The sequence below is a fragment of the Acomys minous genome (genome assembly GCF_964271855.1).
Source record: "Acomys minous genome assembly, chromosome: 10".
In the NCBI taxonomy this organism is placed as follows: Eukaryota; Metazoa; Chordata; class Mammalia; order Rodentia; family Muridae; genus Acomys; species Acomys minous.
In genome coordinates this window covers 68,699,522-68,717,618 of record NC_140491.1, presented here as the reverse complement: position 1 = coordinate 68,717,618, position 18,097 = coordinate 68,699,522, and the positions used below count along the sequence as shown (strand labels likewise).

At 48.3% G+C, this 18,097-nt stretch overlaps 1 protein-coding gene across 10 annotated transcripts in view; it reads left to right on the top strand.

The window, feature by feature from the left end:
* Positions 1-18,097, top strand: part of FNBP1 (formin binding protein 1) — a 122,069-nt gene that overhangs the window by 90,051 nt on the left and 13,921 nt on the right. For 3 of the 10 annotated variants that reach the window (XM_084799951.1, XM_084799948.1, XM_084799950.1), the window contains exons 8-11: positions 3,655-3,801; positions 4,894-5,088; positions 5,997-6,179; positions 14,355-14,369. In XM_084799951.1, coding sequence (XP_084656077.1) covers positions 3,655-3,801; positions 4,894-5,088; positions 5,997-6,179; positions 14,355-14,369 — 540 coding nt within the window. Of the gene's footprint in view, positions 1-3,654; positions 3,802-4,893; positions 5,089-5,996; positions 6,180-6,428; positions 7,040-14,354; positions 14,370-18,097 lie in introns of those variants that run through there. The other 7 variants (XM_084799952.1, XM_084799953.1, XM_084799954.1 and 4 more) reach the window with 4 other exon arrangements.

The following is an 18,097-nucleotide window of genomic DNA, read 5'->3' as shown; positions in this document are numbered from 1 at the left end:
GGGGATCCAATACCCTCACACAGATATACGTGCAGGCAAAACAGCAATGTACATGAAATTTAAAAAATATGTATGTTTAGAAAAATGCTTGCTGCTCTTGAAGGGGACTGGAGTTTGGTTCTCAGATGTTGAGTGGCTCACAACTGCCTTCAATTCCAGCTCCAGGGGATCTGCCATCTTCTTTTAACCTCCTTGGGCACTTCTGTGGACATAGCACACACATGGTATATATAAACTCACAGGCATACAAACACAAATAATAAATAAACCTTTAAAAACCTTAGACTAGACTGGCTGGCCAGCAAGCCCCATGGATTGTTTTGTTTTGTTTTGTCTGAGACAGGATTTCTCTGTGTAGCCCTGGCTGTCCTGGACTCACTTTGCAGACCAGGCTGGCCTCGAACTCACAGAGATCCACCTGTCTCTGCCTCCCGAGTGCTGGGAGTAAAGGCATGCGCCACTGCACCCAGCGCCCTGTGGATTCAGTTTGTTACCCTGCGCAGGGCTTACAGACATGTCCCATCACACCCAGCTTTCTCCCTGGTTCTGGGTGTTAGTCTCAGGCTCTCACGGTGCACAGCAAGCCCCTTCCTTAGCCACTGAGCCCTCTCCCCAGCCCCACTGGGCTGTTTCCCACAGCATGTCAATCAATCGGTGGCCAGCAGTAAGAATTGAGCATAATGCTCACCCGGGCTTCGTCAGGTGCCTGTGTAAGTGTCCTGTGGCTTCACTGCACCCTTGTTTTTATGGGGGGGTTGACATATTACAACTGTGCCTCTTAGATGAGTGCTTCGTTTTTAAAGGACACTCTGGCTACAAGAAACGCCAGCTTAGCTTTAGGAGACAAAGCAGCATTCAGAGTTGTGGGATTTGAACAAACAAGTATTGTTTCCTTTGAATTGTTTTCTTTTTTCTTTGTAAAGTGTGTATGTGTGTGTGTGTGTGTGTGTGTGTGTGTGTGTGTGTGTGTGTGTGTGAGCACAAGTGCACGTGGTGTGCTCACACAGAGAGGTTGGAGGATGACTCACAGAGATCCATCTGCCTCTGAGTGCTGGGGTTCAAGGTGTGCATTGGCTTCTGTTTTTTTTGTTTTTTTGTTTGTTTGTTTGTTTTTTTAGCTACTTTAAGTGCTCAAAAGTGATATGAGAGACTCTGGAGGAAGCTCACTGTGGAGCACTGGTTTGTCACACCTAAGCCTGACCTTCCATCCCCATTGCTACAATTAGTCAGTAGATGTACAAAAAAATAAAATAAAATAAAATAAATAAACATATATAGCTATTTTCCTGTTTGGATCATTTTGCCTTTTTTGTTTTTGTGTTTATTTGTTTGTTTGTTTGTTTGTTTGTTTTTCAAGACAGGGTTTCTCTCTGTAGCCCCGTCTGTCCTAGACTTACTTTGTAGACTAGGCTGGTCTCAAACTCACAGAGATCCACCTGCCTCTGCCTCCCCACCGCCTGGCTTTGCCTTGTTTTTATTTGTTTTTGAGTCAGAGACCTGCTATGTAGTTTAGGCGGCCTTAAAGCCTCCTGCCTCAGCCTCAAGGACACTAGGGTAACAGTTGTGGACCCCCATGCTATGCTTTGAGTTCCACATGCAGAAAACCCAAAGTAGCTGGTTGAAGTACCCGCCCCCACCCCCAGTTGGGTCTGCTTGGGTTCTCAGGGTTCCACCAAAGAATCTGTAGGCCCATGTTTCTCAACATGTTGTCGGGACCTCTTCGAGGATCAAATGACCCTTTCACAGGGGTCTCCTAAGACCATCAGAAAACACAGGTGTTTACATTACAATTGATAACAGTAACAAATTTGCAGTTATGAGGGCTGCAGAGATGGCTCAATGGCTAAAAGCCCTGGCTGCTCTTCCAGAAGACCCAGATTCAAGGCCCAGCACCTGCATGGCAGCGCACAACTGTCTGTAACTCGGTTCTAGGATTTCCAACACCCTCACAAGATGTGCATGCAGGCAAAACACCAGTGTACATAAAATAAAAAATAAAATAAAAATTTAAAAAAAAGCCAAGCAGTGGTGGCACATACTTTTAATCCCAGCACAAAAACATTATACTTATGAAGTAGCAACAAGATAATTTTATGGCTGGGGTGAGCACAGCATGAGGAACTGTGTTAAAGGGCCCCAGCATCAGGAAGGCTGAGAGCCACTGCTCTAGGCCATAGAGGGCAGGACACTGGTTCTGCCTCAGCCTAGGCTGCATCGAGACTGTTCCCACAGTGTTTTTGTAAGAGATGGACAGTAGAAGGATGTGTATTGGGGAGGGGGTCACTGATAAAACTGAGCTGGGCATGAGGCATGGACCTCTTTTGTAATCCTAGTACTTGGGAAGAAGAGGCAGGAGGATTACAACTTAGCCTGGGCTGCATGAAGCCCTGTCTCAAAACAACAGCAACAACAACTAATAATAATAAAATAATAATAATAATAATAATAATAATAATAATAATAATAATAATAATAATAATAATATACAGCCCCTATAATGAGGTTTGTAGTTACTTTCATTGTCACTATTGTGAAATCCTGTGTTTATTGGCTCACAGTTGAGGGTACAGAGCACTGTGACAGGGGCGTCACTGCAGCAGGAGGTGGCTGGTGCTGTGGCATCAACAGTCAAGAAAGAAGAGACGATAACCGCTAATGCTCAGTTCACTTTCTCCTTATTTAATTTATTGTTTTTGTTTGTTTGTTTTAGAATGAGTTTCTCTGTGTAGCTGTGGCTGTCCTGGACTCACTCTGTAGACCTCTTAGGCTGGCCTCGAACTCACAGACTGACAGAGATCCCCCTGCACTCTGCCTCCCAGAGTGCTGGGATTTCAGGGATGTGCCACTGCTCCTGGCTATATTCTTACTTTATATGTCTGATGTCTGGTCGGCATGGATATACTCTGTGCACCAAAAGCATGCAGTTCCTGTGGGAGCCAGGAGAGGTCGCTGAGGCCCCGGGGATTATAGTTACAGATGGTTAAGAGCCCCTGTGTAGGTGCTGGGAATCAAACCGAGGTCCTCTGGAAGAGCAGCCAGTGATCTGAAGCACTGAACCATCTCTCCAGCCCACTCTCCTTATATGTAAAAGAAAACTTGGTTTAGACGTATTTGTTTGGCGTGTGGTTATGGTAGCTTGTATCGCAGTGTGCACAGTAGGCAGAAAACATACTGTTGTCTCCTTGCTGTGTGGGTCCCAGGTTATCAAGCTTGGTGGCAAAGAGCCTACCCCTGCTGAGGTGTCTTGTGGGTCTGCTCCCCCACACCCCACCCCACTCCCAGCCGCCAGTCTGGAGTCCCAGCACAAGGAACAATGACACCCACATTTAGGGTGGGTCATCCCACCTCAATTAAACTAATCTAGGAAATCCTTCCCTGACATGCCCGGAGGCCACTCGGTGACTGTAGATCTGCCCGTTGAAATCAATGTTAACACCTCACAGGAGTCTTACTGAAATCGCGGTGCAGTTGTGCGAAGGGCTCTCCAGGCGGCCCAGCCATTCACTGCACACAGCACAGCGGGCTGATCTGTGATGGTTCGATAAACCCACGGTCATGCAGACTCTGATCCCCAGGGAAACAGTATCACCCCCCAAAACAACCACCCCAAGTAGTAGTAGACCATTTTATTTACACGCGGTCTGATTTTTGCAGAAAATACAAGAGATGGAGGAGCGGAGGATCGTGCGCATCGGAGAGTCCATGAAGACGTACGCGGAGGCGGACCGGCAGGTGATACCCATCATCGGGAAATGCCTGGATGGCATAGTGAAGGCGGCCGAGTCCATCGACCAGAAAAACGTAAGTGTGGTCACTGGGCATCTCACGGTTCCGTCATCTCTCTCCTCCTCCCTGCAGCAGTAGCTCCTTCAGCGACCCTGGGGCAGGGAGCCGCTGGGTGTGGTCTCTGCGCTTCTCAGCCTAAAAGCCCTCAGTGTTTGCCCTTTTGTGCAAAACAAACTCACAGGGTTATCACCAAGTTAAATGCAAGTGTTTTCCCTTGGTACTCACCGACTTCTGGAAAGAGGCAAAGCTCTGTAGGGTACCAGTGACCCAGATGTCTGCAGAATGTGGGGTGTCTGACACCACAGATGCTGGTAGCACCCCTCACTGGACAGTCAGTGTCCCTTTCAGATGTTGTTGAAAGTCCCCTGGGAGGCAAAATTGTCTCTTGTGTAAAATACCTACTCGGATCCCTCCACCCCACTTTTTAATGATCTCTGTATAGAGTTGTGTTAGCCCGGTGTGCACAGAGGCCTTGGGATGTTTTAAATGCCTTGTATCCCAGGCAATAGGTGGTTTTCTTCTGTGGAGTTTTGATTGTAAGATTTCTTGCCTCGAAGCACCCTTCAGGGGCCTCAGCCAAATTTGCGACGGGAGGGGGGGGATATATATACATACATACATACATACACACACACACACACACACACACACACACACACACACACACACACAATGCTTCAAAACACATCCTCCCCACCTCCAGCTACATCCTATGGGCGAGCTCTTCACCTGAGGTGTTCAAACCAATCTTATCGTGCCTGGAAGTTTTTCGCCTCATATTTTTGTCAGCAGTCTTAGGTACCTCAGAAAAATTTAAAAGTGTACTGAAGCTTACTCCACTCACCCTGTTTAAGGGTGTTGTGACATGCCACAGGGATGTGGTGAAAGGGGGGGGGGGACTCTTTTAAAGGCAAGGCATCGTGGGAGGTATCTTCGGCTCTCACCTGGAGACAAAGCTTTATGAATCAATCTTTCTAGTAGTTAGCACACTACTAAGAAGAAGAAGAAAAAAAAACCACTCTCGGTAGGATTTTCTTGGATAGGCCTCTGTGTGCGTCATCGCCGCCACTTTGTGCTTGATGTGTCTGTCTGTGGGTGTGATTGCAGGATTCCCAGCTGGTCATAGAAGCCTACAAGTCGGGATTTGAGCCTCCTGGAGATATTGAATTTGAAGATTACACCCAGCCGATGAAACGCACGGTGTCAGACAACAGCCTTTCCAGCGCCAAAGAAGGCAAGCCAGAGCTCAAGTTTGGCGGCAAATCCAGAGGCAAGCTATGGCCATTCATCAAGAAAAACAAGGTACTGGCAGTCTGGACCCCGTGCGGGCTGAGACGACAAGGTGCAGAGGCTCGGAGTTTTATCTTTTGGTCTTCATCAAGCTAAGATCTGTACTTTCAGAAAGCGAGAGAGAACAGTTAGTGCGCTGCGTCTCTTTCTGGTGGTGGTGGTGTCTTTGCCATGGCCTCTGTCTTATTGCAGATGCGTTGTCACCTGGACTGGGTCACCCCCACTAACATCACTGACCTCATGGCCCTTTCACCCACTCCTTATCCTCCCAGACTGCTGGGCACCTCCGCTGGGAGCAAGGGGACAGTGTCCCGTCTAATCAAGCTTGCCCGTCTGGGCTCGGTTTTGACATGTTAACCTCTGTCTCCGTGAACATTTTTCCATTTTCTTTTCATAGCGTGGTATGTAGGTGCATGACAGCGCTAACCCGGCGGCCTAAAAATACGGGATGGAGGTGGCATTACCACATTAACCTTAGATCAGACTGGATGTCTGAGTTTTCCAGGACAGGGCTGTCCCACTGTTTCCCCCGCCCCCTCCCCCTTGACAACCTCAGTAATTTAGACTCTCACCCCACCCCATCGAGCTGTGTTAGTTTAGGTGTGGAAACGTTTACTCCTCCGGCTTAAACTGATTTTAGAATGACTAACAACAGCCTTAGCTTGCATGTGGCCGTCTGCATGAGCCTTGGGGCGTAAGGTTCTGCTTTCCTGTCGCACACTCACTGACCCCCTTTCCTTTCCACCCTCTCTTCGTGGACACATCCTACATGATTTCTTTTGTACCGTTGCATCGATATTAATGGTTTGTGTTTTACTTGCTTTGGACCTCGACTATGATTTGATGCTTATTTCTGTTTTGTGTCTTCTTGTTTCTGATTTTTTTTTTTTTACTGTCACCGCTCCATCTCTCACACATAGCTTATGTCCCTTTTAACATCGCCCCATCAGCCTCCCCCTCCTCCCCCTGCCTCTGCCTCACCCTCTGCTGTTCCCAACGGCCCCCAGTCTCCCAAGCAGCAAAAGGAACCCCTCTCCCACCGCTTCAACGAGTTCATGACCTCCAAACCCAAAATCCACTGCTTCCGGAGCCTAAAGCGCGGGGTAAGTTCTGCTCTGGAATCCTGCGTCTCTTGCGCACTGTGTTGCATGTGTCAGTCTGCATAATTTACTTTGTTTGTGAATGAGCCCAGTGTGTTTTCCTATAACGTTTAGAGGAAGAAAAGGCATGAGCCTGGGCTCCCGGAGAGCCAGAGAGAGAAAGAATGGCCGAGGAAGAAAGGAAGGAACCGAGCGGGGTGGAGGGGGAGGAGGAGGAGGAAGCTAGCAGGCCTGAGATCTTTTCTTCTCTAGTACAGGCTGGCAGCGCCCCAAACTTCCCCTTCAGAGAACTGAAGTCATTCATTCTCCTTCTCGGTCTCACCGACTCTGATGAGGTCTCTCAGACACACAGTGTAGAAGATGAGAGAGTAGAAGTGATTGGACAATCAGAAAATATATGTTGACTAATTGCAGACAGGAGTGCCGTGCAGGCTCCTCTGTCCACGTGATGCCTCTGGCAAAGAGGGAGCTGAGCAGACACCCTGGTTTCCTCGTGAACTTAAGGCATGGTGATAAAACACCTCTAAACTGAAGAGGGCGGAACTCCGTGCAGGTCAAGCAGCTCAAATCCGAGCTCAAAAATCTAAAGCGTTTTGAGCACTGGTGTGACAGTGCGAGTGGAAAATTCCACACGTGGGGCCTCACGTGTGGTGTCCTGGCCCTAACAAGGCGCCAAGCTGTGGGCGTGGCTCGGAGGCGGGTCTTTCCTTGAGGCCCGGATGCCATCTCCAGGTCCACGGAGACAAAACACAAATACTGGAAGCATGCTCAAGTACTCCTCAGTCTACGGATATAAAACCCACGCGAGCTTTATATATAGGTTTGGGTCCCGTTTTATCTACATAAATCTCCCCACCTCTAAAGTCTGAAGCACTTGTGACCTTCTTGTGAGGAACACCAAACCTGCCTGTCATTGTGAAGAGAGAAGGGACAATAGCGGGGACATTTATCAAGGGCTTCCTCTCTTGGCAGTGAAGCCAGTGTGCAGAGAGAAACTGTGGAGCCAGGGCATAAAACCAGAGGCTGCTCAGATGGTATGAGCGTTTGTGGCACCCAAATTCGGGGGGGAGGGGGGAATCTCTCAGAGCATGGTTGCTGTTAAGACTCAAGTTTGAGGCCAGGCGGCTGTGGTGGCACACGCCTTTAATCCCAGCACTCGGGAGGCAGAGGCAGGTGGATCGCTGTGAGCTCGAGGCCAGCCTGGTCTACAAAGCGAGTCCAGGACAGCCAAGGCTACACAGAGAAACTCTGTCTTGAAAAGCCAAAAATATCAAGTGTGATGTTGCAGAGCTGTCCTCCGGGACTTCAGAAGATCCAAAGTTCAAGGACATCCTTGGCTACATAACAAGTACTGAGCCATCCTGGGCTATGTGCGGTTCTGTCTCAAGACAAAACAAACAAACAGCCCTTCAGTTTGCAACATTTATAAACCTCTCTAGGAATTAGGCAGTCATCCAACATAGATACCAGCTTAGCTCCCTAGGAAATGGTTGGAATAATGTAGTCTGGCTGGGCGGTGGTGGCGCACGCCTTTAATCCCAGTACTCAGGAGGCAGAGGCAGGCGGATCGCTGTGAGTTCGAGGCCAGCCTGGTCTACAAAGTGAGTCCAGGACAGCCAAGGCTACACAGAGAAACCCTGTCTCGGAAAAAAACAAAACAAAACAAAACAAAACAATAACATAGTCTGTGGCCTCCCAAGTAAAACTAAATAAGTCTTCTGAGACTTACATCTGGGCTGGGTGCAGTGGCTCACACCTGGAATCCCAGCACTTGGGAGACTGAGGCAGGAAAGTTTAAGGTTAGCTTGGGCTATGCAACTCATTCCAGGCTAGCCAGGGATGTAAAGCAGGACCCTGCCTCCAACAGTCTGTAGGCTCAGGATCAGTGCTGGTGGCTTTCCTTGTCTGTAGAAACGGTGTCCCTAGCCTCGGCACTCCAGAGGCTGAAGCAGGAGGATTGTAGTAAGTGTCAGACCAGCCTGGGCTTTATAATAAGATCTCATTTAGAAAGAAAGAAGGAAAGCAAGCAAGCAGGCAGGCTGGGAATGTGGCTCAGCTGGTCGAGTGCTTGCCTAGCATGCATCCTCAGCATGGCATAAAACATTGATGTTGGTGGTGCAAGGCATCCAAGGTCAAAGGTCACCGTTGACTGCCCTGTAAGTTTGAGGTCAGCCTGGCCATGTGAGATCCTAGCTCTGGAATAAGATAATGGGGCCGTAGAGATGGCTCAGTAGGTGGAGTGCTTGGAGCCAGGCCTGACCACCTGAGTTCAATTCCTAGGGTACACACACTGAAAGGAGAGAGCTGACTCCCTAAAGCCGTCCACTGTCCTCCACATGCACCCGATAAATAAATGAATAAAATAGATGAATATATATATATATATATATATATATATATATATATATATATATATATATATATATATATATATATATAAAAATTAGTAGGGTCCAAAGAAGCCAAAGTTGAAGGAAGGAAGGACACAATTGAGAGAATTATTTTGCTTTTGAGGCGACTTAGTATATCAAGTTAGAAATCAGAAAATTTAGGCTGGTGAGATGACTCAGTGGATATAGGATGCAGGCTCTTGCTGCCAAGTCTGACAGTGTAAGTTCCATCTCTGACACCTACAAGATGGAAGGAAAGAGCCAGCTCCCACAAGTTGTCCTCCGACCTCCACGTCCACACCTTGGCTCTCAAACTCACTCACACACACACACACACACACACACACACACACACAAACACAAACACCATAAATAAATGCAATTGTTTTTTAATTAAATCAGAAATTTAATTTCCTAAAGCTGTCAGGACAGCCAATGTCAGCAGGCAGAGTAGCTTCAGAAGTGGATGATGGATCGTGCTGAGCTCTGTTGTTGGGACTGGCTGTGCAATCGGCAGCTTCTTGGCTCGATTATGCTGGCTTTTAGAACTTCACTCTTCATCAGAGAAATTTCCATGGATGTAACCAGGGTGAGCCAGGCTCAGAGTCAGTTACCTCATGTTACCACATGATCACTCGTGTTTATAAACATCTTCATCTGTCTGTCAGACGCTAGAGATGAAACGTGTTGAGTGTTTTCACAGCCATCATCCGTTTGCGTATTTGGTCCATGATGTCACATCACACCGTCGGTCATCGGTGGTTTCTGCGTCTGTGTTCTGGTGTCCCCCTAAGTGTGTAGGCAGGGGCCAAAGAATGTCTGTGTTCATTTAGTACAAGAAAAAATGGTTTTTTTTAAAAAAAGTTCTGATTTCAGCATATTTCTCGTATGGAAACTTTCCTGGACGGTAAGTGCATTCTCCCAATGACAAACAAAGCTGAGAAGCTGTGCCATGAGGAACAAGGAGAGAGTAGATTTGCTTCCATCGCGGTCAGATCTGATGCTTTTTCTTGCAAGGAGTGTGGGAGGGCGGGATGGAGGGGAAGGGAGCAAAAGGAAACAGCGTAGAGCCAGAGTCTGCAGAACTACATGCGCTTGTTTGCTCCGCAGCAGCGTCAGTGCGCTCTCTCAGTGCCGGTTGGCAGATCCTTGTCGGGAACAGGGTGCAGCTCCTGTTTCCGGTTCACTTTCTCCTGCACTTGAACTTTAGGTTACCACACCCAGGCAGATGCGCTCCAGGGAGGATTCTCGGAGAGTAACTGTGTGACTTTGACGTGTCTTTTTGTTCTGTTCCGTTCAGATTTTTTCCATTTTATCTTTTGTCTGTGTGAGGATTTTGCCTGCACGTATTTCTGCACCATGTGTGTGTCATGTCTGGTGCCCTCAGAGATCAGTAGAAGGCATAAGATCCCCTGGAACTGGAGTTACCAATAGTTGCAAGTTACCATGTGGGTGCCAGGAATCAAACCCAGATCCTCTGCAAGATCGTGGCAAGTGCTCCTAACCACTGAGCCATCTTTCCAGTACCCAGTGGTGGTTTTGTTTTTGTTTTGTTTTTTGAGACAGGGTTTCTCTGTGTAGCCTTAACTGTCATGGAACTCACAGCGATCCACCTGCCTCTTGCCTCTCAAGTGCTGGGATTAAAGTCGTGCACCACCACTGCCTGGCTCCCTGTGGTGTCTTTTAATTTATCCCATTTAACAGCCTTCAGATTTGAATTCTAAGTATCTGGTTTAATGACCAGAGTGTGAAAACTGTGTGCAAACATTTCTTTTTCTTTTCTTTCTTTTTCTCCGCCCCCCCCCCCCCAACCCGGAGACAGGGTCTCACTGTGTAGCCCTAGCTGTACAGGAACGCACTATGTAGACCAAGCTGGCCTCGAACTCACAGAGATCCCCCTGCCTCTGCCTACGTAGTATTAGGGCTAAAGGTTTACACCGTCACTGCCCAGCTCAATGTGCAAACCTTTTTTTTAGCATAGCTTAGTTTATTTTTAAATAATTAAGCAAGATGAAATATTTTTACTGTCGTAAGCCATTTTCTGGGGACATTTACAGGCAGTCTACACCACCAGACCTTCCTTAGCCCATCTCCACACAAGTCAGAGAAAGATTAAAGCAGAGAGTGTGTCCCCAGGGCTGTGTGTGGGGCACACACCCGTGATCCAGGCCTGGGTAGTTTGAGGCCATTGTGAGCTCTGTGAGAAGAAAGCCAGAGGAGAGAGAGATTGATACATGGGTGGATGGATGGGGGGCGGGGAGAGGGGGCGGTGCCAGAGGAGAGAGAGATTGATACATGGGTGGATGGATAGAGAGGGAGGAGAGAGGGGGCGGTGCCAGAGGAGTGTTGGGAGATAGATGGATGGATGGATGGATGGATGATAATATGTCCTGGGTTTGATTCTGCAAAGGGTAATTCCATTGTCTTAAATGAGGATTTCCTTTTGAGCCTGTGCAAGGCAATTGCCTAGCTAAAACTAGGTGACTCCCTCAATAGTTTAATCTTAGGAGATACCATCGAAGCAGGGCAAGGCGTTTTGGGAAGCCACTGCTGTGTGTCGCCTTATGAATGTGTGCCTCCTTTTTTTATTTCTCTCACCTTGTTCTCTCGCTGACTGTCGGCAGACTCAGGCTTTGTGTTATCACAAAGAGCTCATGAAGAGGACTCTAGGGAAACCCACGCATGCCTTCGAGGCTAGGGACTATGTTGTAAGTCCGCCTGGGATACAGGTCATATACAGTCACAGCCCAAACACTAACCCCTTGGACAGCGCCAAGACTGGGGACACAGGTGCAGCCAGAACACTCTAATCCACTGACAAGGTCCTCCGGGGCAAGGAGGGGTCCTTACTGTACAAATTCAACAGCTATTTTAGCTCCGAAACATGTATAGAAAAGCTCTAGCTCCTCGGAGTGCCTCTCTCTGTCTTAGTTCTGGTAAAATCTCTAAAGAGCCTGCAACTGCCACCTGAGATGTCTGTGGTGTCCCTGCATGTGAGTTTATGACAGAAATTTATCCATAAAACACAGCTATAGAGTGTAGTCGCTGCAAAGTGACAGTCTAGGGCATGGTGATGTGACCACGCAGGGACCCACATCTGTGTCATCACTAAGGAGTCATGCCATGAGCCCGAGGAACAAAAACTCAGATAAGCAGAACCAGAGAGGGTCCCGGGAGATTTCACCAAAAAGTATCTGCTTGCGCACTCACCGTCCCCTTTCTTTGCGCTTAAGGTTAGTAGCTGTGACCGTCCAATGTCACATGGACGCACTGGCTCTGTCTCCCTCCCGTGTTATTGATGCTCGCTTCTCCCAGAGCCCCTAACTGTCGCCTGAAGCTGATGGTGTTTGGTCCCTTAGTGTCTAGTCACACGCTGCTTGGTGAGGCTTTTACCTTTATTTCTCCTAGGAGAGGCCTTGCTTTCTAATCAGAAGTGACCTAATTGGCTGGCTTAAGACTTCTGACCTGACATACACTTAATCATCTTTAAAAAGAAGTCCTCACGCACCGAGGCGGGACCTCCGCCAGGTGATCTGCCACTGCCCACTTCAGAAAAGACTGAGTGTGAGAAGTTAGTATTTCCTGTTTCTCTTGGGACCGATGCTCAATTCTCATCATGTGTTCTTATTTCGAAGTGGTAACTTTCCTTATTGATATTACAAATTCAGTTCCAGGAGATTTCGGTTCTAGTCTCCAGTCAAGAGAGGAGCCCCATAGAACAAATAGTGAGTCAGGTCCTTGAAATTCGCAATGAGATTGTGTTGGAGGAAATTCTAGTGTCTGCGGGTGTGCTTTGTGGGGGCATTTCCTGCTCGGCCGCCTGAGTGTTGTCTGTCTGAACGGACGGACGAACTCAGCTTGTGACGGGCAATCTGTGCTTAAGCTCCAGGAGGCTCAGCAAGTTCATGCCCGCAGCCTATGCAGACGCTTTTTGAAAAGCTGTCCAGCCATTTTAACAATCCCTTCCTTCCATGTGGGAACGGTGCCTTTGAAAAGTGATTTTCTGTTTACAAAGAAGGCACACACATACTTCCGTGTGTGTCTTTAGTTTGCCCTCCAAATACGTTTGCACTTACTACCAGTTACTAGGACCTCCAGGATGCTGAGTCAGTGCCACACACAGGTTGAGCACTCCCTAGGTAGACAGCTGGCTCTCACAGAATTGAGTTTCCATTCTGAGTTCTCAAAGCCCTCTTACTATGCTTGGAGTCCCAGGACCGTGGGACTTTGCTGCTCTCCAGGCCTAGCAGTACTGGGGCTGTTGTCCCGTCCCCCCAGTGATCAGATCATCCACCTACCACAGCCAGCAACCTGTACCCCAGAGGCAGCTTCCACAAACTGCAGCTCCGGGCACCCCCCTCCCCCCTCAATGCTGTGTAGCTCCCATGGACAGGCTCGGAGTGTAATAACCCAAGCCGCCTGTAATCCTCAGGAGCCTGAGGCAGGAGGATCAGGAGTTCAAGGCTAGACTGAGCTCCATAGGAAGACCCGAAGCTCCCCTAGAAGGAAATCAATTCATTTTGAAAAAGATCAAGCGTCAAAAGTCACCGTCATGGCTCAAGAGTGGTGCTGGTGGCAGGTGGGAGATGGCATGGTTTGGCTGCCTCCATTCTGTTGGGAAGAGGCTTTCTAGCTTCTGACCTACACACACACACACACACACACACACACACACACACACACACACCAATGTATGAGGTGTGTGTGTGCTGGAGAGATGGCACAGCAGTTAAAAGCACTTGCTGCTCTTGCAGAAGACAGAACTCTCTTCCCAGCACCCCTATGTCTGTCTACTCATAACCCCCTATACTCCAAGGGGTCTGTTGCTCATTTTTAGCCTCTGTAGGCACTATGCTCAGGAGCTTGTGCGTGCCAGAGAGTGTACGTGTACACACAACACACACGCGCACATGCATAAGGAAAAATAAGTATTTTTAAACTAACATTAAAAAATAAAAACTAAACCTGTGTGGGAGCTGGGAAAGGGCTGTGCCTGTGACCCCAGAACTCAGGAGACAGGAGAGATGTCTCTGACAACTTGAGGTCATCCCAGCCAGGGCTGTACATTGGGTAACCCTGTCTCAAATTCAATAAAGATTTTAAAAGAATCTGCATAGAGATATCCTGGGAGCACTTTGGTTTTTTTGTTTTTTTTTTTTAAAGTGCTCTGCGATTTTTTTTTTTCTTTTAGGGTCATTATGCATCAATGATGTGCCTAGCATGTTTAAAGCCCTGGGTTCTGTTCCCAGCACCACCCCAAAAGACGCTCCCCAAAACACTCTCCCCAGGAAGCTGATTTTCTTTTTCTTTTTTTTACTTATTCATTTCATTATTTGTTTGTTTGTTTGTTTTGGTTTTTTGAGGCAGGGTTTCTCTGTGTAGCCTTGGCTGTCCTGGACTTGCTTTGTAGACCAGGCTGGCCTCGAATTCACAGAGATCCACCTGCCTCTGCCTCCCTGAGTGCTGGGATTACAGGCGTGCACCACTGCGCCTGGCTTGCTAGCTGATTTTCATGGGCATCCAGTGGGAGATGACAGTGCAGGGCCACGAAGGACCCTCCTCACACCTTGTCTTGGCTTTGGCACCCAAGCCGCCTGAGAAGAGTCCCAATGATGACCAGCCCCTCCTGTGAACTTGCGCACAGATCCGCCTGGCCATTTCCACATGTCGGCAGGGAGCTGAAGCTATGAGTCCAGTGGGACTGGCCAAGTGCCGCCTCTTCTGACGTGTGTTTTCTTTCTCTCTCTTTCTCTCTTCCCGTTTGTTACCTCTTCAATTTTCCGTGAAGCTCTCTCTCAAGCTGGTAAGCACAATGTCCCCCGTGCATGCCCCTAGTCTAATTGGGTTACTGGTGTGTATTGTGTGCGCTAAGCCATGGGCGGCCTCCCACGTTAACTGTTCACATTCCTTCTCCTGTGCGCGCTTTTGGTGGTGCTTATTTGGCCTCTGGGTGTGTGATTGTCTTGTTCACTAAGAAAATTAATGCTTAACATGATTTGATTTCCCTTCCTGCGGAGGCCTTAGGGTTTTCCAGCCAGCAATAAACTGCCCATATTCATCTGAATGCGGATGTCAGAAATTGGGGGCTGTTCCTACTGGATCATTTTGGGTCAAAATAAATTGAAACAGTTGGAAGGTACTCCTTCCTGGGATCCACAGAAGTAGATATTTAAAAAATAACAAAACAAAAAACAACCAAAAAAAAAAACCTAAGAACCTAAAGGAGGAAGCCACTTGGGAGGCAGAGGCAGGCCGATCTCTGTGAGTTCAAGGCCAGCCTGGTCTACAGAGTGAGTTCCAGCCCAACCAGGGCTGTTTAGGGAGACCCTGTCTCAAAAAACAAACAAACACAAACTAGGAGCCTGAAGAAGACACCTGGGCATGTGTCACGCCTGCAGTGACTGCTCAGGTTTTTGGTAGGGAAGACCAGTGGGAAGCCAGGGACCTCCCAGGGGGTGGGGGGGGGGCTGCACTGCTCTGTGGGGGCCTTGGGTAAAGCTGAAAAGGGCAACCCCTCATCCATCCTTGCTTGAACTGTCTGTCTACTTAGTGTCTGTCTGTCTTGCTTCTCCCTCACTCTAGTGAACAGCCAGAGTAATTTATTAAAAGAAAATCCTAACCAACGTAACCTACTGTACTTTGAGAATAGATGAAGGCTAGGGACATGGCTCAGCAGTATAGTGTCACCCTAACACACAGACAGAGCCCCGGGTTCCATCCCCAACCCCATACATACATACATACATACATACATACATACATACATACATGAAAGCTGTGGATTCCTCCCTGAATGTCAAGGCAGAGCATGGCCTCACATTCTCGCATTGATGGACAGTGTGAGCTAACCAAGGACAATACACACACTGGGTGACCTGACATGGCACATGACGGTGACTTTCCTATAGCCATGTACGTGGGGGTGTGTTCATGCGCATGTGGACACAGCATCATTTATTTCCCTCTGTGTCCAGCAGTCCAGTCAGCCCCAAAGCAAAATAATATTTTATTAAATAACATTTCTCAGAAGTGAAAGCCTGGGAAGAGACTGCAATCAAGTGAGGTCTCTCCAGAAGGGGAAGAGGTTTGGGTGCTGGATAGGTTTAAGCAGTCTTTTCCTTTGGGGGTACACATCCTTTCACCAGCTTGAGAGTGGGCCGTTGCTTCCATGCCCTTTAGAGACGGCTTAGTGAATAGGGGTGCTGCTTGTTCATACACGTGTGAGGACAAGTTTAGATCCCAGGACCATCTACAAAGCTGTTTATATCTGCAGCCCCAGCATGAGGGATGGAGATAGGCGAGTCCCAGATGAAGCCACTGGACAGCCAGCCTCACAGAAAAGCCAGTCTCAAGGCTGTAAGACACAGAGAGGGAAAGACACCTGACGCCCTGCTGGAGTGACCCCTCGAGTGTGCACACATCCAAATACTGAGTGCAGGCACCACAAGCACACATGCAGACATGAGCTTTCAGGTGCAGAATGGGTTGGCTGTAAAAGCAAACATCCGAAGGACCTGCTCTACCCAGAGCTTGTACCCAGGAGCAATGTGGGCTCCATCAGAAGAGGAAGCAAGGCCGAAAACAGAGCCCTCTAGCCTGCGTGTGTGCGACCACACCCTCAGGGCAGGTTCCACCGCTCTGCAAACTGGGCCACTCTGGCCACGTCAGAAACATCCCCGCTGACTCAGAGTTAAAAAAACAAGAGCCCCTTCTCTGTAAAGTCAGTCACCTGTCAGAGCTTTGTCAGAGGAAATGAAAACCTCAAAAGCCTAATTGGGTGTGACACCCTTTCTACAGATCCTAAGTGTCTATGGGAAGCTGCTGACCTGAATCTCCATAGCAACCAAGGTTTGAGGCCTCTCTGGTCATTTGTTTTCAAATAACAATGCGATTTGAATAGGGAGGGGAGCTGTTGAAAGGGAGCTGGCTGGTCAGTTAGGTTGACACTTTATCAATTGAAGATAAGGTGTGTGGCTCTGTTAGGTTATTTTGTTGCCCTAAGTACCCAGTGCTCTCTCTTCTGTGTCCCAAGCCACCAGCCAGAGTGGCCTTCACAGGCATCTCTAGCTGTTTCGGTGCCAACCAAGCCTCACACCTGTTCCAAATACATTCAGAAGACTCAGGCCACGGCTGAACCTGCCACATTCAAGTGCAGGCAGTCTCCTGCAGCTGCTGTGCCAGACGGTGCAGCCACGGGAATTTTTTCATCATCTCAGAAAGTTCTAGAGGGCCCTCTGGCCTCTGCCCAGATTGCCTCACTTCTACAGCCGCCCTGGGACTTGTATTGAATTACATCCGAGATTGTTTTTTTGTTTGTTTGTTTTTTTGTTTTTTTAGCTCCAAAAATCTCAGAGCTGACAAGATGAGTCTGAAGGTGAAACTGTTTAGAGCCCAAACACGGAGCTTGAGTCTAAATTCCAAGAAGCAGTGTCAAAGCCCAGCACCCAGCCAGCGTGTGTGCCTGTAATCCCAGCACCCTCTGCGGAGATAGATGTGCAATGGAAAAACAACCAAGGGGCTGGAGAGATGGCTCAGTGGTAAAGAGCACTGTCTGCTCTTCCAAAGGACCTGGGTTCAATTCCCAGCCACCACGTGGCAGCTCACAACTGTCTGTAATTTCAGTTCCAATTCCGGCTCTAGCACCTTCATGCTAAAATAAAATTAAATAAATTATTAAAAAGAAAAAAGAAAAAGAAAAGCAACCAAGAGACCCTGTCTCAAACAAAGTAGAAGATAAGGACCAACATTCCAAGTTGTCCTCTGACCTAAACACACACACACACACACACACACACACACACACACACACACACATCTCAATCTAGGAAACAAGTATGGAGTCGCCAAGATGGCTCAGAGGGGCAGCAGTGCTTGCTGTAGCCCAGGGACCTTGAGCTCCATTTCAGAGAGTTGATAGTTGGAGCTGACTCCTACAGATTGTATAATCAATAAAAATTGTAAAGATAAGCCAGGTGGTGGTGGTGCGTGCCATTAATCCCAGCACTCGGGAGGCAGAGGCAGGCAGATCACTGTAAGTTTGAGGCCAGCCTGGTCTACAAAGTGAGTCTAGGGCAGCCAAGGCTACACAGAGAAACCCTGTCTCGAAAAACCAGAAATAAAAATAAAAATAAAAAAACCTTTAAAGATGTACTTTCCCACAAGCTCAGTGCTTACACAGAGCAAGGAGAAAGGTAGACACTGAAGTTTTCAAACAGCGCTCATGGGAGAGGAAGACCGTCTTAAAGCTGTGCTCAAACTGAGGGAGGCGCTTCTTCCTGCTTGGTGACAGGAGCACCGCAGATCCCTTAACCCTTGACCCCTTGTGCTCACATACCCATCGCACACATTCGGGGTGTCTTGGGACCAGAGTGCTGATCTCCACGTGGCCTAAGAGGCAAAGTATTTGCCGACTTCCCAGCCATCGGCTTCTCTTAATCGGCCTTGAAGCTTCTGTCACAAGCCCCGAGTAAGCCGCTTGGCAAATCCAGCTGGGTTCCGGAATCACGTTCTCTGGGCCCCCTTTCTTCTCGC